We start from the raw sequence: 22313 nt of genomic DNA, 5'->3' as shown, positions 1-22313 counted from the left end.
ATTCTCAGCACTGCAGTAACACTGACGTGGTGGTGTGTTAGTGTGTGTTGTGCTGGTCTGAGTGGATCAGACACAGCAGTGCTGCTGGAGTTTTTAAACACTGTGTCCACTCACTGTCCACTCTATTAGACACTCCTACCCTGTCGGTCCACCTTGTAGATGTAAAGTCAGAGGCGACAGCTCATCTGCTGCTGCACAGTTTGTGTTGGTCATCGTCTAGTCCTTCATCAGTGCCCACAGGTCGCTGCCCACAGGTCGCTGCCCACAGGACGCTGCCCACAGGACGCTGCCCACAGGACGCTGCCCACAGGACGCTGTTGGCTGGATATTTTTGGTCAGTCCAGCAGTGACGCTGAGGTGTTTAAAAACTCCAGCAGCACTGCTGTGTCTGATCCACTCAGACCAGCACAACACACACTAACACACCACCACGTCAGTGTTACTGCAGTGCTGAGAATGACCCACCACCCAAACAGTACCTGCTCTGTGAGGGTCCATGGGGGTCCTGACCACTGAAGAACAGGGTAACAGAGTATCAGAGAAACAGATGGACTACAGTCTGGAACTGTAGAACTACAGAGAGCAGCTATACAGTAAGTGGAGCTGATAAAGTGGACAATGAGTATAGAAACGAGGAGGTGGTCATGATGTTATGGCTGATTGGTGTAAATGCCAACTAGTCACAGCATAACAGAAGCTATGTGTGTATCATAACACCATAATTTTCTGTTTACATTACGATCAAAATAATCCACATTTAAGAGAAATATTTAGTCCCAGCCTTATCGTCATGGAAATAATGAAAGGTGTGTCATAACACTGTAATGACAACGTGTCCTTTAGAAATGATTATTATGAGACGTTCCTGATTTATTGCTGTTTGACTTTCACCTTTCTTTTCAGGAGATTGATCAGAACCCTGCAGGTCATGCTAAAGAGCAGACCCAAGACCATTACAATCCCGAGGACCAAAGCAAACACGTCCACATTGTGGTACTTGTACCAGGGTAACTTGTAGGACTCGGTACGCAAGTGTGCTGCACCTTTATGCCTCATGACATACTCCAACCAGAAGATGGCAGTGTCCATTGGCTTGAGCGGCGTATCGTGATGCAGCTGTGACATCCTACGCATGTTCTTCCTGTAGGGTTTCTTCTCATCCAAGATGTCCTTCAGGGCTTGCGTTAGCGTATCCACGTCCAAGGCTGTAACCTCCAGCACTTCAGCAACTCCTCTGGCCTGCAGACGTACCATGTTGTCAAACTGGTCAAACATAAGTGGTATCCCCAGGACTGGGATGCCATGGTAGATGGCCTCGTAGATACCATTGGTGCCCCCGTGTGTGATGAAAGCTTTGGTTTTTGGATGACCCAGAAGGTCGTTCTGGGGTAGCCAGTCTAATATTAGCGTGTTGTTGCCAGCCGTGGAAGGCTTTGGCCCCAGGTTTCTCCACACTACCTTCTGTGGCAAGCGAGCGAAAGCAGAAGCGATAATTTCGGATATCTCGGGTCCAAGGCTTCCAAGAAATGTGCCAAGAGACATGACCACCACGCCATGTTCCCCTGAGCTCTGCACAAACTTCTCCAGGTCAGCCGGCAAAGGCTTGGAAGCTTTGCACTGGAACCCTCCCATGTAGACCACGTTTGGCATCGTAGGACGAGGGAACTCGAACACAAAGTCGACTCGCATGAGCCACAGGTCAGCCCCCTGAATGAGGGAGTAGATACTGGCATCTGGATCTATAAACTCGCTGATAACACCCTGGTAAAGTGGCCTGGTTGTGATGTGGTCGATGTACTGACCGATCCCGTAGTGTAAGAGGTTCTTGAGTTTGTTCTTGAAGGTCATTTTGTCAGTGACTTCGGATCCAATCGTTGGGATGTAAGAAAGTGGGGATGGTGCGATTGCAAAGTGCCCCTCTCCGTTTGTTATCCAACGGACGTTTAACACGATTGGTAGACCCAGGTATGCGCCTAACACGACCCCACCTCCGAAGCCAGGATCGGTCAGAAACAATTCGTAGTTGGTGTCTCTGAGTTTCTTCACAAGTCTTTTATCCTCCAAGATGATCCTCACCATTTCAGCACTCGCTCTGTGAGCTTCCTCCAACAGATTAATGGTCTCTTGCTGGAGAGCGATGAAGGACAGGATGGAACCTTCACCTCTTCGTATGTCAATGTTCCTCTTCAGGAAGGACGCCATGAACTCTGGATTTTCCAGGTGGCTAGCGTGGGTGATCGCTATGGTGAGGGAAGTATAGTGAGCAGTTTTCTCAGGGATATACCAACTGGTAGAAGAACGGACCACAGTCAGCTCGTGACCTCGCTGGTGGAGCTCCTTCAGCACAATATTCATGTTAAGCCAATGGCTACCATCCACTGGGTACACTAGGATCCGGCCTGTGCTGCTGAGAGGAACTTGGGTCCACAAGAGGGAAGCTAAGAGCAGGAGCACAGGACATCTGAAGAGCATGTCTGAAAACGGAAAAGAAAATTATTCAAACAGGCCCAATGATGGGAGCTGTTACACAGAGGCTTAAAAATAATTCAGCGTAGGAGCACAACTGCACCAAACGCACGGCTGGAGAACCTGGAGATATTTGATCAACAGTCTAACCTTCGTAGCATTAGCACAAATTTAGGAGTATTGTTGAAATGTTGTAAATCAGGCAAGAGTAATCAAGTTTGAAGTAAAAGTTTTCCGTATATATGAAGGCGTCATTAACGACCATCAAATAAACAAACGCTGCTCAGCTCCGCCCTATAAAGGCGTCATTAACGACCATCAAATAAACAAACGCTGCTCAGCTCCGCCCTCTAAAGACGTCATTAACGACCATCAAATAAACAAACGCTGCTCAGCTCCGCCCTATAAAGGCGTCATTAACGACCATCAAATAAACAAACGTCGCTCAGCTCCGCCCTCTAAAGACGTCATTAACGACCATCAAATAAACAAACGCTGCTCAGCTCCGCCCTATAAAGGCGTCATTAACGACCATCAAATAAACAAACGCCGCTCAGCTCCGCCCTCTAAAGACGTCATTAACGACCATCAAATAAACAAACGCCGCTCAGCTCCGCCCTCTAAAGACGTCATTAACGACCATCAAATAAACAAACGCCGCTCAGCTCCGCCCTATAAAGGCGTCATTAACGACCATCAAATAAACAAACGCCGCTCAGCTCCGCCCTCTAAAGACGTCATTAACGACCATCAAATAAACAAACGCCGCTCAGCTCCGCCCTCTAAAGACGTCACTAACGACCATCAAATAAACAAACGCCGCTCAGCTCCGCCCTCTAAAGACGTCATTAACGACCATCAAATAAACAAACGCCGCTCAGCTCCGCCCTCTCAAGACGTCATTAACGACCATCAAATAAACAAACGCCGCTCAGCTCCGCCCTATAAAGGCGTCATTAACGACCATCAAATAAACAAACGCTGCTCAGCTCCGCCCTATAAAGGCGTCATTAACGACCATCAAATAAACAAACGCTGCTCAGCTCCGCCCTCTAAAGACGTCATTAACGACCATCAAATAAACAAACGCTGCTCAGCTCCGCCCTATAAAGGCGTCATTAACGACCATCAAATAAACAAACGTCGCTCAGCTCCGCCCTCTAAAGACGTCATTAACGACCATCAAATAAACAAACGCTGCTCAGCTCCGCCCTATAAAGGCGTCATTAACGACCATCAAATAAACAAACGCCGCTCAGCTCCGCCCTCTAAAGACGTCATTAACGACCATCAAATAAACAAACGCCGCTCAGCTCCGCCCTCTAAAGACGTCATTAACGACCATCAAATAAACAAACGCCGCTCAGCTCCGCCCTATAAAGGCGTCATTAACGACCATCAAATAAACAAACGCCGCTCAGCTCCGCCCTCTAAAGACGTCATTAACGACCATCAAATAAACAAACGCCGCTCAGCTCCGCCCTCTAAAGACGTCACTAACGACCATCAAATAAACAAACGCCGCTCAGCTCCGCCCTCTAAAGACGTCATTAACGACCATCAAATAAACAAACGCCGCTCAGCTCCGCCCTCTCAAGACGTCATTAACGACCATCAAATAAACAAACGCCGCTCAGCTCCGCCCTCTAAAGACGTCATTAACGACCATCAAATAAACAAACGCCGCTCAGCTCCGCCCTCTAAAGACGTCATTAACGACCATCAAATAAACAAACGCCGCTCAGCTCCGCCCTCTAAAGACGTCATTAACGACCATCAAATAAACAAACGCCGCTCAGCTCCGCCCTCTAAAGGCGTCATTAACGACCATCAAATAAACAAACGCCGCTCAGCTCCGCCCTCTAAAGGCGTCATTAACGACCATCAAATAAACAAACGCCGCTCAGCTCCGCCCTCTAAAGACGTCATTAACGACCATCAAATAAACAAACGCCGCTCAGCTCCGCCCTCTAAAGGCGTCATTAACGACCATCAAATAAACAAACGCCGCTCAGCTCCGCCCTCTAAAGGCGTCATTAACGACCATCAAATAAACAAACGCCACTCAGCTCCGCCCTCTAAAGACGTCATTAACAACCATCAAATACACAAACTCCGCTCAGCTCATTGCTGCTGCTGCCGTTATTAAGTTATAACTTGTTTATAGGATCCATTATCTGGGTTCTAAATGACGGTGCTTTGTTTTCTTTTATTAATTACGTTAGACAAAAGATAATTTATAAAAAGTAGCATGAAACAGTTGTTCAGGAGTGAGGAGTCGTATTGAGGGCGGCAGCATTGTCAACATGATTGAGCACTCATCCCCAGTCAGTCCCCTCAGATTAGCCCCTGTTTGACCCTAATTCACCTCATGAAAATCTTGCCCTCGTTTTTTTTGTAATCTGCTGGTTCCTGTAAAAAGTGAGGGATGATTTGTTGTAGTGTTAAAACTAGAGCAGCTCTTGTTTATGTAAGACTAAATTTCAATGGATGAGAGCAAATCTGATTAGCTAAGCTCATGCTGCTGCTGGCAGTGCTGGGGCCACGGGGCTTATTCTCACACTTTAAAGAGCAATGTCCTACATTTTTTTATGCAACAAACACAGTTGTGATTTATTTTTATATGACCATTTTCAAACCCGTCTTCATCCCTCAGAATTAGACAGGCTACTTTTGAGCCTTTAAGACTGATGATATATTTAAACTAGCTCTGCTCTGATTGGCAGTCCTGGATCGTATCTCATTCAAAAAACAGTCCAGGCTAAACACTCCTTATAAGTTCAGTGAGAATGAGCGGGACTAAACCACTGTAAAGTTGAATAGGAGCATATATGTAAATATCATCTGTGACATCACAAAAACAATAAATTCAACTGCAGCTTCCTTTCCATATATGGACACTTTAGAGTGGACTAAATTTTTTTTAAACGTTTTGTGGTGTTTACATGCAGGAATGATTTTCTTTGTATTTGTTTTGGATCGTACAGACTGGGGAACTCAGACACTGGGTTTTCTTGGATCACTTTAGCAACTGCCTAGCAACACCTTAGCAACCACCTGGGATAGCACAACCACAGCCTGGCAAGACTTTAACAACCACTTGACATAGCATAGCAATGGGCTTACACCACTTTAAACACCTGGGGTAATATATAATGATGGGCTTTCACCACCTTAACAACCACCTGGGATAGCTGAAGAACAACCTTAGTAGCCACCTGGCATAGCATAGCAACGGCTTAGCAACACCTTAACAAAGACCTGGGATAACATAGCAACAGCCTAGCAACACCTTAACCAGCATGTGGGATAACTTAACAATAGCCTAGCAACACCTTAACAACCACCTAGGGTATCTTAAGAACAGCCTAGCAACAGCTTAACAACCACCTGGGATAGCATAGCAACAGCCTAGCAACACCTTAACAACCACCTAGGATAGCGTAACAATAGCCTATCAGCACCTTAACAACCACCTGGAATATCTTAAGAACAGCCTAGCAACAGCTTAACAACCACCTGGGATAGCATAGCAACAACCTAGCAACAACTTAACAACCACCTAGGATAGCCTAAGAAACGTATCAAAAGATGTGATGCATCTAAATCTTAAATGTCATTTTAAAAGAAAAAAAAAACAAACAGACAATAAAAACAAAAAAGAAAAGTATTCAATTCAGAAGTGTAAATTTATAGGGGTTGTTTCGGGACAAACACCCTAAAAATGATGATTTTGTATATATTTAACTTTTTAATGTCTCTATTGGTGCCTTGAGTTTCAACAGATCAGGCCGTAAATATATAAGGTCTGAATTCTTCAGTGTTTTTAAATAGTTGACCTAGTTCAGTAGGGCGCTCCATATAGGCCACAGTATTCAGAGTTCATGTAAGTTTGCTCAGTTATGTAAAGGAAAGGTTAAGAAGGTCAATGTCATTGTTTTTCTCGCTCCTTCGTTCAGAAGATGATGAAATCAGGTCAGAGGCCGATTTTTTTTTTTTTTTTTTTTTTTTTTTGCTCCATATCTGATATTTTAGTGATTATATATAGAATAGTATAATTACTCAACTGGTGAGCTGTGAACTCAGTATTTCTGCACCTTTAAAGCCAGACACACATTGTTATCTGCAAAAAGAGACAAACGTACAGATGAAATTCAGACTGTCACTGTTTTAATCTATGCTAACGTACATTAGTCCGTGTTTATAGTGAACAGTGAGTTGCTCAGTGTCAGAAACCCCATAATCAACACTGTTAGAGGCACTGAACACCTCCACGTGATTAAGGTATGCAGTTAGCTTCACGTTTGTCTTTGCTGGCTACAATACATGAAGTATTGAAAATTCTATATTTGGCTGGACTGTCACTTGAAGCCTACATTAAAGCAGAAGGGAAATTCCACCCATTTATTTTTTTAAATCTGCATAATTAACTGGTTCAGATGTAAACAGGGTGGTTCTGAGTGGTTTGGTGTGAAACGCTCTGTTCTACATAAACTGACCGAGTCAGAACCGTTCACAGTGGTGGTGATGGGAACCAGACGTCCCTCTAAAAGCTCCTACAGAAAGTTCCTACATGAACTGGATCTGAATTCACTGCCTGATGACTGAGACGCTGTTTTATGAGAGTTTAGAGAACTTGAACTCCATTCATGGTGGAGGGTGACATGCAGGGCGCTGTGCGGCAAAATAGTCCCCAAAGAAAACTCATTATTCCAGATTTTCCACTGTTTTCCATCATCAACATTCCATATAAACTCAGAAGACTCGTGTAGGTTCTCTGGTGGTTCTGGATGGTAAATAAAATGTCTATATCTGTGTTTTAGTCATGCTGACGCCTGACTCCTGTCACCACCACTGTCTCTGAACCTCTCTGGTTACATCTGAATATGGGGAAATTGGAAAATTTGGTGGAATTCCCCTTTAGCTGAGCTACAGTCTTTATCTAGAATTGTAAGGGTTGGTTAGAGATGTACCTGTTGAGCGAAGATGTCCTGGACGGGAGTGCTGTGTGGAGCTGGAGAAACTCCTCTATGCAGAAACACACCGGCCGACAGAAAAGAGTGAAAAGTGAACTTTGACCCTTTTTCCCTCTTTCTAACTTCTTTACACCGGCTGGAAAAAAGGGCGTAGCGGAATGGGGAGGGGGAGAGAGGGAGAGAAATGGACAGAGAGAAATATGGGGAGAGAGTGAGAGAGAGAGAAAGCGAGAGAGAGAGAGAGAAAGCGAGAGGGGGGGGGCGATAGAGTGAGAGAGAGAGAGAGAGAGGGGGGGGAGAGAGTGTGTGTGTGAGAGAGAGGGGGGAGAGAGTGTGTGTGTGAGAGAGAGAGAGAGAGAGAGGGGGGGGGGAGTGTGTGTGTCAGAGAGAGAGAGAGAGAGAGAGAGAGGGAGGGAGGGGGGATAGAGTGAGTGAGAGAGAGAGAGAGAGAGAGAGAGAGAGAGGGAGGGAGGGAGGGAGGGAGGGAGGGAGGGAGGGAGGGAGGGGGGATAGAGTGAGTGAGAGAGAGAGAGGGAGGGAGGGAGGGAGGGGGGATAGAGTGAGTGAGAGAGAGAGAGGGAGGGGGGATAGAGTGAGAGAGAGAGAGAGAGAGAGAGAGAGAGAGGGAGGGGGGATAGAGTGAGAGAGAGAGAGAGAGAGGGAGGGAGGGGGGATAGAGTGAGAGAGAGAGAGAGAGAGAGGGAGGGAGGGGGGATAGAGTGAGAGAGAGAGAGAGAGAGAGAGGGAGGGGGGATAGAGTGAGAGAGAGAGAGAGAGAGAGAGGGAGGGGGGATAGAGTGAGAGAGAGAGAGAGAGAGAGAGAGGGAGGGGGGATAGAGTGAGAGAGAGAGAGAGAGAGAGAGAGGGAGGGGGGATAGAGTGAGAGAGAGAGAGAGAGAGAGAGGGAGGGGGGATAGAGTGAGAGAGAGAGAGAGAGAGAGAGAGGGAGGGGGGATAGAGTGAGAGAGAGAGAGAGAGAGAGAGGGGGGAGAGAGTGTGTGTGTGTGAGAGGGGGGGAGAGAGAGAGGGAGAGAGTGGGTGTGTGTGAGGGAGAGAGAGAGAGGTAGAGAGAGTGTGGGTGTGTGTGAGAGAGAGATAGAGAGAGAGAGAGGGAGAGGGAGAGGGAGAGAGTGTGTGGGTGTGTGTGAGAGAGAGATTATATTATTATGTTGGAGGATTAGAATCACTACATTCCTGATCGGTAAGGTTTGCCCTCAGTTTCTAATAAGAACTAATTGAAGCTTGTTTACAGTCTGACAGTAAACACTTCATAACCTAAACACTATAAAACATTTTCTGTGTTTACTCTTTGCTCAGGGCCCCTGAGCCACAAAGGGTACATGAATATTGAGTATATTAGTTATGAGTATTGAATGTATTATTCTTGGGTATGTATATTATTTCTGAGTACTCTGCTCACTGATCTGAACCTCTCGCCTTAGCCTTGCTTCAACAACTCTTTCCCATACCTTCATGGTGTGGCTCATCAACTTTATACCTCTGTAGTTACTGCAGCTCTGCACATCATCCTTGTTCTTGAAAATGGGGACCAGTCCACAGCTTCTCCACTCATCAGGCATCCTCTCACTCTCCAGGATTTTGTTAAACAACCTGGTTAAAAAGTCCACTGCCTTCTCTCCTAAACATCTCCATACCTCCACAGGTACACTACCGTTCAAAAGTTTGGGGTCACATTGAAATGTCCTTATTTTTGAAGGAAAAGCACTGTACTTTTCAATGAAGATAACTTTAAACTAGTCCTAACTTTAAACAAATACACTTTATACATTGCTAATGTGGTAAATGACTATTCTAGCTGCAAATGTCTGGTTTTTGGTGCAATATCTACATAGGTGTATAGAGGCCCATTTCCAGCAACTATCACTCCAGTGTTCTAATGGTACAATGTGTTTGCTCATTGGCTCAGAAGGCTAATTGATGATTAGAAAACCCTTGTGCAATCATGTTCACACATCTGAAAACAGTCTAGCTCATTACAGAAGCTACAAAACTGACCTTCCTTTGAGCAGATTGAGTTTCTGGAGCATCACATTTGTGGGGTCAATTAAACGCTCAAAATGGCCAGAAAAAGAGAACTTTCATCTGAAACTCGACAGTCTATTCTTGTTCTTAGAAATGAAGGCTATTCCATGCGAGAAATTGCTAAGAAATTGAAGATTTCCTACAACGGTGTGTACTACTCCCTTCAGAGGACAGCACAAACAGGCTCTAACCAGAGTAGAAAAAGAAGTGGGAGGCCGCGTTGCACAACTAAGCAAGAAGATAAGCACATTAGAGTCTCTAGTTTGAGAAACAGATGCCTTACAGGTCCCCAACTGGCTTCTTCATTAAATAGTACCCGCAAAACACCAGTGTCAACATCTACAGTGAAGAGGCGGCTGCGGGATTTTGGGTTTCAGGGCAGAGTGGCAAAGAAAAAGCCATATCTGAGACTGGCCAATAAAAGAAAAAGATTAAGATGGGCAAAAGAACACAGACATTGGACAGAGGAAGACTGGAAAAAAGTGTTGTGGACGGATGAATCCAAGTTTGAGGTGTTTGGATCACAAAGAAGAACGTTTGTGAGACGCAGAACAAATGAAAAAATGCTGGAAGAGTGCCTGACGCCATCTGTAAAGCATGGTGTTGGTAATGTGATGGTCTGGGGTTGCTTTGGTGCTGGTAAGGTGGGAGATTTGTACAGGGTAAAAGGGATTCTGAATAAGGAAGGCTATCAGTCCATTTTGCAATGCCATGCCATACCCAGTGGACAGCGCTTGATTGGAGCCAATTTCATCCTACAACAGGACAATGACCCTAAACACACCTCCAAATTGTGCAAGAACTATTTACAGCAGAAGCAGGCAGCTGGTATTCTATCGGTAATGGAGTGGCCAGCGCAGTCACCAGATCTGAACCCCATTGAGCTGTTGTGGGAGCAGCTTGACTGTATGGTACGCCAGAAGTGCCCATCCAACCAATCCAACTTGTGGGAGCTGCTTCTAGAAGCGTGGGGTGCAATTTCTCCAGCTTACCTCAACAAATTAACAGCTAGAATGCCAAAGGTGTGCAATGCTGTAATTGCTGCAAATGGAGGATTCTTTGACGAAAGCAAAGTTTGATGTAAAAACAATGTTATTTCAAATACAAATCATTATTTCTAACCTTGTCAATGTCTTGACTCTATTTTCTATTCATTTCACAACGTATGGTGGTGAATAAGTGTGACTTTTCATGGAAAACACAAAATTGTTTGGGTGACCCCAAACTTTTGAATGGTAGTGTATGTCAACTGGACCAACTGCCTTTCCATTCTTCATCCTTTTTAAAGCTGCCCTCACTTCCACCTTACCAATTCTCTGCACTTCCTGATCCACTATCTCTCCCCCCATTGTCCTCCTCTCTCTCTCGTTTTCCTCATTCATTAGTTCTTCAAAGTCCTCCTTCCATCTACTCATCACTCTCTGTTCACTCACTAGTACATTTCCCTCTCTATCCTTTATCAGCCTAACCTGCTGTACATCCTTTCCAGCTCTATCTCTCTGTTTAGCCAAACGATACAAGTCCTTTACTCCTTCTTTACTGTCCAGCCTCTCATACAGCTCATCATAGGCCTGAGCTTTTGCCTTTGCCACCATTCTTTTTGCTATGCGACTAGCCTCACAGAACTCCTGCCTACTTCCTTCATCTCTCTGGGTATCCCACTTTTTCTTAGCTGCCTTCTTCTTCTGAATACTCTCCTGGACTTCCTCATTCCAACACCAACTTTCCTTGTCTTCTTTCCTCTGACCAGACGAAACACCCAACACATTCTTGCCAGTTTCTCTCACCACCTTAGCTGTAGTTTCCCAGTCCTCAGGTAGCTCCTCACTGCCCCCAAGGGCCTGTTGCAATTTTTCCCTGAACTGCCTGCAACCATCCTCCTCCTTCAGCTTCCACCATCTAATCTTTGGCTCTGTCTTCACTCTCTTGCTCTTCTTTGTTTCTAATCTCATTCTACAGACAACCACCCCATGCTGCCTTGCTGCACTTTCCCCTGGTACCACTTTACAATCTCCAATCTCCTTTAGGTGGCATCTCCTGCTAAGGATATAATCCACCTGTGTGCACCTCCCTCCACTCTTGTATGTCACCCTGTGTTCTTCCCTCTTCTGAAAATACGTGTTCACCACAGCCATTTCCATTCTCTTTGCAAAATCTACAACCATCTGACCTTCTGCATTTCTGTCTTTCACACCATACATTCCCAGCGCCTCTTCATCCCCTCTGTTCCCTTCACCAATATGTCCACTGAAGTCTGCACCAATCACTAATCTCTCCTCTCTAGGGCCACCATCTACCACTTCATCCATCTTACTCCAAAATTCCTCTTTCTCCTCTAACTGACAACCAACCTGTGGTGCATATGAACTGACCACATTCAAAATTACACCATCAACCTCCAACTTCAGGCTCATGATCCTGTCTGACACTCTCTTTACATCCAGAACACTTTTCCCAAGCTGTTCATTCCCAAGGCGGTCATTGTTAACCCGGGCCTCGACCGATCCGGTATGGCAATATTTGTGATCCGCATGATAGTTTTGGCACAAGTTTTACGCCGGATGCCCTTCATGACGCAACCCTCACCATTTATCCAGGCTTAGGACCGGCACCAGAAGTACACCAAGTACACCCCTAATGGCTGGTTTATTATTTCTGAGTATTAAGTATATCATTTATGAGTACTAGAGAAGGCAGATGATAGGGTGCCAAGAGAGGAACTGTGGTACTGTATGAGGAAGTCAGGTGTAGCTGAAAAGTATGTTAGGGTGGTGCAGGACATGTATGAGTATAGTGAGACAGTGGTGAGGTGTGCAGTTGGAGTGACAAATGGTTTCAAGGTGAAGGTGGGGTTACATCAGGGATCAGCTTTGAGCCCCTTCTTGTTTGCAATGGTGATGGACAGGTTGACAGATGAGGTCAGGCAGGAGGCTCCATGGACCATGATGTTTGCAGATGACATTGTAATCTGTGGTGAGAGTAGAGAGCAGGTGGAAGAGAATCTGGAGAGGTGGAGGTTTGCACTGGAGAGGAGAGGAATGAAGGTCAGTAGAGACAAGACGGAATACATGTGTGTGAATGAGAGGGAGGCAGGTGGAAAGGTGAAGATGCAAGGAGTAGAGGTCGTAAAGGTGGATGACTTCAAATATCTTGGGTCAACCCTCCAGAGCAATGGACAGTGTAGAAAAGAGGTGAAGAAGAGGGTGCAGGCAGGATGGAGTGGGTGGAGATGGGTGTCAGGGCTGATGTGTGACAGAAGGATAGCAGCAAGAGCGAAAGGGAAGGTTTACAAGACAGCAGTGCGTCCTGCTATGATGGATGGTTTGGAGACTGTGGCTCTGTCTAAAAGACAGGAGGCTGAGCTGGAGGTGGTGGAGATGAAGATGCTGAGATTTTCGTTGGGAGTGACCAGGATGGACAAGATTAGAAATGAGCAGATCAGAGGGACAGTGAAGGTGGAGCAGTTTGGAGATAAAGCCAGAGAGGCCAGGTTGAGATGGTTTGGACATGTGTTGAGGAGGAATAGTGGATATATTGGGCAAAGAATGTTGGAGATGGAGCTGCTGGGTAGAAGGAGAAGAGGTAGACCTCAGAGAAGGTTTATGGATGTAGTGAAGGTGGACATGGAGATGGTTGGTGTGAAAGTAGAGGAGGCAGTGGATAAGGCAAGATGGAGGCAGATGGTCCACTATGGCGACCCCTAAAGGGAGCAGCCGAAAGAAGAAGCAGGATTATGAGTATTGAGTATATTATTTTTGGGTACTGAGTATATCATTCAGTACACTAAGGGGTGATCTCAGGTTGATAAGGTCACTAGCACGGAGTTAAGTACATATTGTAGTGCATTGTAGTGTAGTGTAGTGTGTTGTAGTGTACTGTAGTGTGTTGTAGTGTGTTGTATTATATTGTAGTGTATTGTACTGTATTGTGGTGTGTTGTAGTGTGTTGTATTATATTGTAGTGTGTTGTATTATATTGTATTGTAGTGTAGTGTATTGTAGTGTGTTGTAGTGTATTGTACTGTATTGTAGTGTGTTGTAGTGTATTGTATTATATTGTAGTGTGTTGTATTATATTGTATTGTAGTGTATTGTACTGTATTGTAGTGTGTTGTAGTGTATTGTATTATATTGTAGTGTATTGTATTATATTGTAGTGTGTTCTATTATATTGTATTGTAGTGTGTTGTAGTGTATTGTACTGTATTGTAGTGTGTTGTAGTGTATTGTATTATATTGTAGTGTGTTGTATTATATTGTAGTGTGTTGTATTATATTGTATTGTAGTGTATTGTATTGTATTGTAGTGTGTTGTAGTGTGTTGTAGTGTATTGTACTGTATTGTAGTGTGTTGTAGTGTATTGTATTATATTGTAGTGTATTGTATTATATTGTAGTGTGTTCTATTATATTGTATTGTAGTGTGTTGTAGTGTATTGTACTGTATTGTAGTGTGTTGTAGTGTATTGTATTATATTGTAGTGTATTGTATTATATTGTAGTGTGTTGTATTATATTGTATTGTAGTGTGTTGTAGTGTATTGTATTATATTGTAGTGTGTTGTATTATATTGTAGTGTGTTGTATTATATTGTATTGTAGTATGTTGTAGTGTAATGTATTATATTGTAGTGTGTTGTATTATATTGTAGTGTAGTGTATTGTAGTGTATTGTACTGTATTGTAGTGTGTTGTAGTACATTGTAGTGTGTTGTAGTGTATTGTATTATATTGTAGTGTGTTGTATTATATTGTAGTGTGTTGTATTATATTGTATTGTAGTGTAGTGTATTGTACTGTATTGTATTGTAGTGTAGTGTACTGTATTGTAGTGTAGTGTGTTGTATTATATTGTATTGTAGTGTGTTGTAGTACATTGTAGCGTGTTGTACTGTATTGTAGTGTGTTGTATTATATTGTATTGTAGTGTATTGTACTGTATTGTATTGTAGTGTGTTGTATTATATTGTATTGTAGTGTGTTGTAGTACATTGTAGTGTGTTGTACTGTATTGTAGTGTGTTGTATTATATTGTATTGTAGTGTATTGTACTGTATTGTATTGTAGTGTGTTGTATTATATTGTATTGTAGTGTGTTGTAGTACATTGTAGTGTGTTGTACTGTATTGTAGTGTGTTGTATTATATTGTATTGTAGTGTAGTGTATTGTACTGTATTGTATTGTAGTGTAGTGTACTGTATTGTAGTGTAGTGTGTTGTATTATATTGTATTGTAGTGTGTTGTAGTACATTGTAGCGTGTTGTACTGTATTGTAGTGTGTTGTAGTACATTGTAGTGTGTTGTAGTGTATTGTATTATATTGTAGTGTGTTGTATTATATTGTATTGTAGTGTGTTGTAGTGTATTGTAGTGTGTTGTATTATATTGTATTGTAGTGTGTTGTAGTGTACTGTAGTGTATTGTAGTGTATTGTACTGTATTGTAGTGTGTTGTAGTACATTGTAGTGTGTTGTAGTGTACTGTAGTGTGTTGTAGTGTGTTGTATTATATTGTAGTGTGTTGTATTATATTGTATTGTGTTGTAGTGTATTGTATTATATTGTAGTGTGTTGTATTATATTGTAGTGTGTTGTATTATATTGTATTGTAGTGTGTTGTATTATATTGTAGTGAGTTCTGTGTTCAGCTCTGCTCCTTTTCTCTCTCTGTATCTGCAGGGACTCTGTTTCTGTCAGTATCTGAGCTCAGGACCGTCTCTCTCTCTAACCTGTTGGTAACTAGTAAAGATCCTTTCTCTAGACAGACAGAGCTCTTTCTGGATAAGAGCGCCTCCTACATGCTGTAAGTGTAACTGTAAGCACGCTGGTCCTCCATCGCAGCCCTGGTCTGTAAACAGGCTGAAGGCTGAAAAACTCTTCTCGTCTTTTTTGCTGACGCTTCTTTTGAAGCCGGTCGGTTCCGCCGCCGCCGAGTGACGCAGACAGACTGGCAGATTAAACCTCGCCTCTTCCGCTCGGCGGGTTTATTATGGAAAGGCAGCGAAAGTTTTTCTTTATTTATGTAACTGATTTATGTAACTGCGGTGGGGGGGTGCGCGGGGGAGGGGGGCGTCTCCATCATGGCTGAAATAAAGCGCCCTTTTCCTCAGCAAGAGGCTGAAAGCAGCGCTATATGAAGCGAATAAGGTCGAACGAGCGCTTTATGGTCACTGTGCTGCCGTTTCTCCCTGCAGGCCCAGCGCCGCTCTGGCCGCACCGCCGCAGCGCCGCCTGCAGAGGGCAGCAGAAAGGCGGCTGAGAATACAGCTCCCCCAGTCCATCAGAATGGAAACCAGTCTGGTCCAATCATCAGAGCTGCTGCTGGGGGAGCTAATGCTATTCGCATGTTAGCCAGCGAGAAGGCCAGCTTACATGTGTCTAAACAATAAGATGGTCCTTCTTTAGTATTCAGCACAGGAGGCTCTAATTCAGCACAGGAGGCTCTAATTCAGCACAGGAGACTCTAATTCAGCACAGGAGGCTCTAAATTCAGCACAGGAGGCTCTAAATTCAGCACAGGAGGTTCTAATTCAGCACAGGAGGCTCTAATTCAGCACAAGAGGCTCTAATTCAGCACAGGAGGCTCTAAATTCAGCACAAGAGGCTCTAAATTCAGCACAAGAGGCTCTAAATTCAGCACAGGAGGTTCTAATTCAGCACAGGAGGCTCTAATTCAGCACAGGAGGCTCTAATTCAGCACAAGAGGCTCTAATTCAGCACAGGAGGCTCTAAATTCAGCACAAGAGGCTCTAAATTCAGCACAGGAGGTTCTAATTCAGCACAGGAGGTTCTAATTCAGCACAGGAGGCTCTAATTCAGCACAAGAGGCTCTAATTCAGCACAGGAGGCTCTAATTCAGCACAGGAGACTCTAATTCAGCACAGGAGGCTCTAAATTCAGCACAGGAGGCTCTAAATTCAGCACAGGAGGCTCTAATTCAGCACAGGAGGCTCTAATTCAGCACAGGAGGCTTTAAATTCAGCACAGGAGGCTCTAATTCAGCACAGGAGGCTCTAAATTCAGCACAGGAGGCTCTAATTCAGCTCAGGAGGCTCTAATTCAGCACAGGAGGCTCTAAATTCAGCACAGGAGGCTCTACATTCAGCACAGGAGGCTCTAAATTCAGCACAGGAGGTTCTAATTCAGCACAGGAGGCTCTAATTCAGCACAGGAGGCTCTAATTCAGCACAAGAGGCTCTAATTCAGTACAGGAGGTTCTAATTCAGCACAGGAGGCTCTAAATTCAGCACAGGAGGCTCTAATTCAGCACAGGAGGCTCTAATTCAGCACAGGAGGCTCTAAATTCAGCACAGGAGGCTCTAAATTCAGCACAGGAGGTTCTAATTCAGCACAGGAGGCTCTAATTCAGCACAAGAGGCTCTAATTCAGCACAGGAGGCTCTAAATTCAGCACAAGAGGCTCTAAATTCAGCACAGGAGGTTCTAATTCAGCACAGGAGGCTCTAATTCAGCACAAGAGGCTCTAATTCAGCACAGGAGGCTCTAAATTCAGCACAGGAGGCTCTAATTCAGCACAGGAGACTCTAATTCAGCACAGGAGGCTCTAAATTCAGCACAGGAGGCTCTAAATTCAGCACAGGAGGCTCTAATTCAGCACAGGAGGCTCTAATTCAGCACAGGAGGCTTTAAATTCAGGCAGGAGGCTCTAATTCAGCACAGGAGGCTCTAAATTCAGCACAGGAGGCTCTAATTCAGCTCAGGAGGCTCTAATTCAGCACAGGAGGCTCTAAATTCAGCACAGGAGGCTCTACATTCAGCACAGGAGGCTCTAAATTCAGCACAGGAGGTTCTAATTCAGCACAGGAGGCTCTAATTCAGCACAGGAGGCTCTAATTCAGCACAAGAGGCTCTAATTCAGTACAGGAGGTTCTAATTCAGCACAGGAGGCTCTAATTCAGCACAGGAGGCTCTAATTCAGCACAGGAGGCTTTAAATTCAGCACAGGAGGCTCTAATTCAGCACAGGAGGCTCTAAATTCAGCACAGGAGGCTCTAATTCAGCTCAGGAGGCTCTAATTTAGCACAGGAGGCTCTAAATTCAGCACAGGAGGTTCTAATTCAGCTCAGGAGGCTCTAAATTCAGCATTCAATATTTTCTTCTTTAGCTTTAGCACTGAAGCTACTAAGCTAACGTAGCTAACTTCTAATGGAAGCTTATATCCCTCCAGTTAACGTGGTGTTAACGGCGTGTGTTAACTGCGTGGGGGTGTTCAGTGTGTGGGGGTGTTAACTGCGTGGGGGTGTTCAGTGTGTGGGGGTGTTAACTGCGTGGGAGTGTTCAGTGTGTGGGGGTGTTCAGTGTGTGGGGGTGTTAACTGCGTGGGGGTGTTCAGTGTGTGGGGGTGTTCAGTGTGTGGGGGTGTTCAGTGCGTGGGGGTGTTCAGTGCGTGGGGGTGTTCAGTGTGTGGGGGTGTTCAGTGTGTGGGGGTGTTAACTGTGTGGGGGTGTTCAGTGTGTGGGGGTGTTCAGTGTGTGGGGGTGTTAACTGCGTGGGGGTGTTCAGTGTGTGGGGGTGTTAACTGCGTGGGGGTGTTCAGTGTGTGGGGGTGTTCAGTGTGTGGGGGTGTTAACTGCGTGGGGGTGTTCAGTGTGTGGGGGTGTTAACTGCGTGGGGGTGTTCAGTGTGTGGGGGTGTTAACTGCGTGGGGGTGTTCAGTGTGTGGGGGTGTTCAGTGTGTGGGGGTGTTAACTGCGTGGGGGTGTTCAGTGTGTGGGGGTGTTCAGTGTGTGGGGGTGTTAACTGCGTGGGGGTGTTCAGTGTGTGGGGGTGTTAACTGCGTGGGGGTGTTCAGTGTGTGGGGGTGTTCAGTGTGTGGGGGTGTTAACTGCGTGGGGGTGTTCAGTGTGTGGGGGTGTTCAGTGTGTGGGGGTGTTAACTGCGTGGGGGTGTTCAGTGTGTGGGGGTGTTAACTGCGTGGGGGTGTTCAGTGTGTGGGGGTGTTCAGTGTGTGGGGGTGTTAACTGCGTGGGGGTGTTCAGTGTGTGGGGGTGTTCAGTGTGTGGGGGTGTTAACTGCGTGGGGGTGTTCAGTGTGTGGGGGTGTTCAGTGTGTGGGGGTGTTCAGTGTGTGGGGGTGTTAACTGCGTGGGGGTGTTCAGTGTGTGGGGGTGTTAACTGCGTGGGGGTGTTCAGTGTGTGGGGGTGTTCAGTGTGTGGGGGTGTTCAGTGTGTGGGGGTGTTAACTGCGTGGGGGTGTTCAGTGTGTGGGGGTGTTAACTGCGTGGGGGTGTTCAGTGCGTGGGGGTGTTCAGTGTGTGGGGTGTTCAGTGCGTGGGGGTGTTCAGTGCGTGGGGGTGTTCAGTGCGTGGGGGTGTTCAGTGTGTGGGGGTGTTCAGTGTGTGGGGGTGTTAACTGCGTGGGGGTGTTCAGTGCGTGGGGGTGTTCAGTGTGTGGGGGTGTTAACTGCGTGGGGGTGTTCAGTGCGTGGGGGTGTTCAGTGCGTGGGGGTGTTAACTGCGTGGGGGTGTTCAGTGCGTGGGGGTGTTCAGTGTGTGGGGGTGTTCAGTGCGTGGGGGTGTTCAGTGTGTGGGGGTGTTCAGTGTGTGGGGGTGTTAACTGCGTGGGGGTGTTCAGTGTGTGGGGGTGTTCAGTGTGTGGGGGTGTTCAGTGCGTGGGGGTGTTCAGTGTGTGGGGGTGTTCAGTGTGTGGAGGTGTTCAGTGCGTGGGGGTGTTCAGTGCGTGGGGGTGTTCAGTGTGTGGGGGTGTTCAGTGTGTGGAGGTGTTCAGTGCGTGGGGGTGTTCAGTGTGTGGGGGTGTTCAGTGTGTGGGGGTGTTCAGTGCCTCTAACAGTGTTGATTATGGTTTCTGACACTGAGCGACTCACTGTTCTCTATAAACACGGACTGAAGTGCATTAGCATAGATTAAAACAGCGATAGTCTGAATTTCATCTGTGCTTTTTGTCTGTTTCTCAGGAACACCGTGAGTTGGAAATGAACACGATTAAAGCAGCATATAGGGCCGCTCAGATTTCTCTCAAACAGAGCGTTTCACACCAAACCGCTCTGAATGACTTTGTTTACATCTGAACCACTTAATTACGCAGAAATCTTCTCAGGTCATTGGAATCTCCTGAAGTGTTGTTACCTAAACAAACGCAGTGCACATCATGCGCATGTATGTGTCTTCTCCAGCAGGGGGCGGAAGCAGATGTGCAGCAGGTGCATTGAAATGCAAGAGAACAGAGCAGAGCAGTATTCGCATGGCCGGCACGTAGTAGGCCTCCAGATGTGTCAACGAACAAGCTACAGGACGTAGTGTGGCTGTTTATTGAGAAGGTCTCGGTTAAAGTAGGCTACAGCGTGCCTGAGAGCAGCTGATGTGTCACTGATAGACGTTATGCATAATGTGCTGTGATGAAGCTGAAGGTCATATAACCCCCCCACCCCACCCCAGCTCACTGCTTTAGCTTGAATTATGTTTTATTAATGAAGGGAGTAAACACTAGTAGTACACCACCCTGGATAATGAGTGCTTAGCTGTGTGTGCTCAGAGAGCCGGAGTCTGCTTTGGATCTGCTTGTAGCTGCAGTGAACTGGGGTTCACTATAAGCCACTAAATTCACTGCTGGACCGTCTACATTCACTACAGGAGTGTCTAAATTCACTACAGGAGTGTCTAAATCCACTACAGGAGTGTCTAAATCCACTACAGGAGCGTCTAAATTCACTGCCGGAGCGTCTAAATTCACTACAGGAGTGTCTAAATTCACTGCAGGAGCGTCTAAATTCACTACAGGAGTGTCTAAATTCACTACAGGAGTGTCTAAATCCACTACAGGAGCGTCTAAATTCACTACAGGAGTGTCTAAATTAACTGCAGGAGCATCTAAATTCACTACAGGAGCCTCTAAATTCACTACAGGAGTGTCTAAATCCACTACAGGAGCGTCTAAATTCACTACAGGAGCGTCTAAATTCACTACAGGACACTCCAAATTCACTACTGTAGCGTCTACATTCATTACAGGACAGTCTACATTCACTACAGGAGAGTCTAAATTCACTACAGGAGCGTCTAAATTCACTGCAGGAGAGTCTAAATTCACTAAAGGAGTCTCTAAATTCACTACAGGAGCGTCTAAATTCACTACAGGAGTCTCTAAATTCACTAAAGGAGTCTCTAAATTCACTACAGGAGTCTCTAAATTCACTAAAGGAGTCTCTAAATTCACTTAAAGGAGTCTCTAAATTCACTAAAGGAGCCTCTAAATTCACTAAAGGAGTCTCTAAATTCACTAAAGGAGCCTCTAAATTCACTACAGGAGTCTCTAAATTCCTTATCTCTGTCTTGGCTCGGGTACATTGTAAATGACGGTCTCGCTCAGTACACTTTAAATAATGTTTGAATAAAGGTTGACTGAGTGATTTTCATTTCATCTGGCTGATTAAATCTTGATTTCTTTATTTGATCTTAATTCAGCCTCATTTCCAAAAACTTATTACACTGTTGTAAATAAAACCAGAATGCAATGACGTTCCAATCACTTAAACCCTTTGTTTAGTTGAAAATAGTACAAAACAAAAGATTAAGAAACTTTATTTTTTTTAAAATATCTGGTGATGCCGGCAACATGTTGATCCAGAATGGACATTTTTTTCCTTCGTTAACTGAAATATCTCACTCTACACTTTAAAAAAAAATGGAATTGTATATAATTCTAAAAATAATCTATTTAAAAAGATTCTGTAGGGCACTGTTGATCATTGCATGCTGGGTATTGTAGTGAGAGAACAGTGATGGACACAAATGCAAAAGAATCGTGAATTCTGTCAAAGCGTCCTCATATTTCTCTTCTTCCTTCGTTTATTACAAACGACAGCTGTAACAAACTAACTTCCGGTTTATTGCTTCATATTTTCTCATTTTAGTCCGTATTTTTCATTATAATTGGCTTCATATCAGATGCGAGAGCGAGAGAGTCAGTGTGTTAGTGAGAGACAGTGAGAGAGTCAGTGTGTGTGAGAGAGAGAGCGAGAGAGAGAGTCAGTGTGTGTGAGAGAGAGAATGAGAGTCAGTGTGTGTGTGAGAGAGAGAATGAGAGTCAGTGTGTGTGAGAGAGAGAGAGAGAATGAGAGTCAGTGTGTGTGAGAGAGAGAATGAGAGTCAGTGTGTGTGTGAGAGAGAGAATGAGAGTCAGTGTGTGTGAGAGAGAGAGAGAATGAGAGTCAGTGTGTGTGAGAGAGAGAGCGAGAGAGTCAGTGTGTGTGAGAGAGAGAGAGCGAGAGAGTCAGTGTGTGTGTGAGAGAGAGAATGAGAGTCAGAGTGTGTGTGTGAGAGAGAATGAGAGTCGGTGTGTGTGAGAGAGAGAGAGAATGAGAGTCAGTGTGTGTGAGAGAGAGAGCGAGAGAGTCAGTGTGTGTGAGAGAGAGAGAGCGAGAGAGTCAGTGTGTGTGAGAGAGAGAATGAGAGTCAGTGTGTGTGAGAGAGACAGTGAGAGAGTCAGTGTGTGTGAGAGAGAGAATGAGAGTCAGTGTGTGTGAGAGAGAGAGAGAATGAGAGTCAGTGTGTGTGAGAGAGAGCGAGAGAGTCAGTGTGTGTGAGAGAGACAGTGAGAGAGTCAGTGTGTGTGAGAGAGAGAACGAGAGAGTCAGTGTGTGTGAGAGAGACAGTGAGAGAGTCAGTGTGTGTGAGAGAGAGAGAACGAGAGAGTCAGTGTGTGTGAGAGAGACAGTGAGAGAGTCAGTGTGTGTGAGAGAGAGAGAACGAGAGAGTCAGTGTGTGTGAGAGAGACAGTGAGAGAGTCAGTGTGTGTGAGAGAGAGAGAACGAGAGTCAGTGTGTGTGAGAGAGCGCAAGAGAGAGACAGTCTG

The 22313-nt window shown here is 45.2% G+C and overlaps 1 protein-coding gene across 2 annotated transcripts; it reads right to left on the bottom strand.

Annotated features, from left to right (window-relative positions):
* Window positions 1-604: 604 nt before the first annotated feature.
* ugt5e1 (UDP glucuronosyltransferase 5 family, polypeptide E1) lies at window positions 605-7586 on the bottom strand. Of its 2 annotated transcripts, XM_037535699.1 has the most exons (3): window positions 7440-7586; window positions 6534-6589; window positions 605-2474 (listed from the first exon to the last, which is right to left on the bottom strand). In XM_037535699.1, the coding sequence occupies exon 3, from the start codon at window positions 2470-2472 to the stop codon at window positions 871-873; it is 1602 nt and encodes a 533-aa protein (XP_037391596.1). In that variant the 5' UTR covers window positions 2473-2474; window positions 6534-6589; window positions 7440-7586; the 3' UTR covers window positions 605-870. The 2 variants fall into 2 exon arrangements, with proteins under 2 accessions (XP_037391596.1, XP_037391597.1); XM_037535700.1 differs by lacking the exon at window positions 6534-6589.
* Window positions 7587-22313: the final 14727 nt, after the last annotated feature.

Source organism: Pygocentrus nattereri, chromosome 28 (assembly GCF_015220715.1).
Source record: "Pygocentrus nattereri isolate fPygNat1 chromosome 28, fPygNat1.pri, whole genome shotgun sequence".
Lineage (NCBI taxonomy): Eukaryota > Metazoa > Chordata > Actinopteri > Characiformes > Serrasalmidae > Pygocentrus > Pygocentrus nattereri.
The sequence above is the reverse complement of the archived record's forward strand: the minus strand, read 5'-3'. Positions and strand labels throughout refer to the sequence as shown.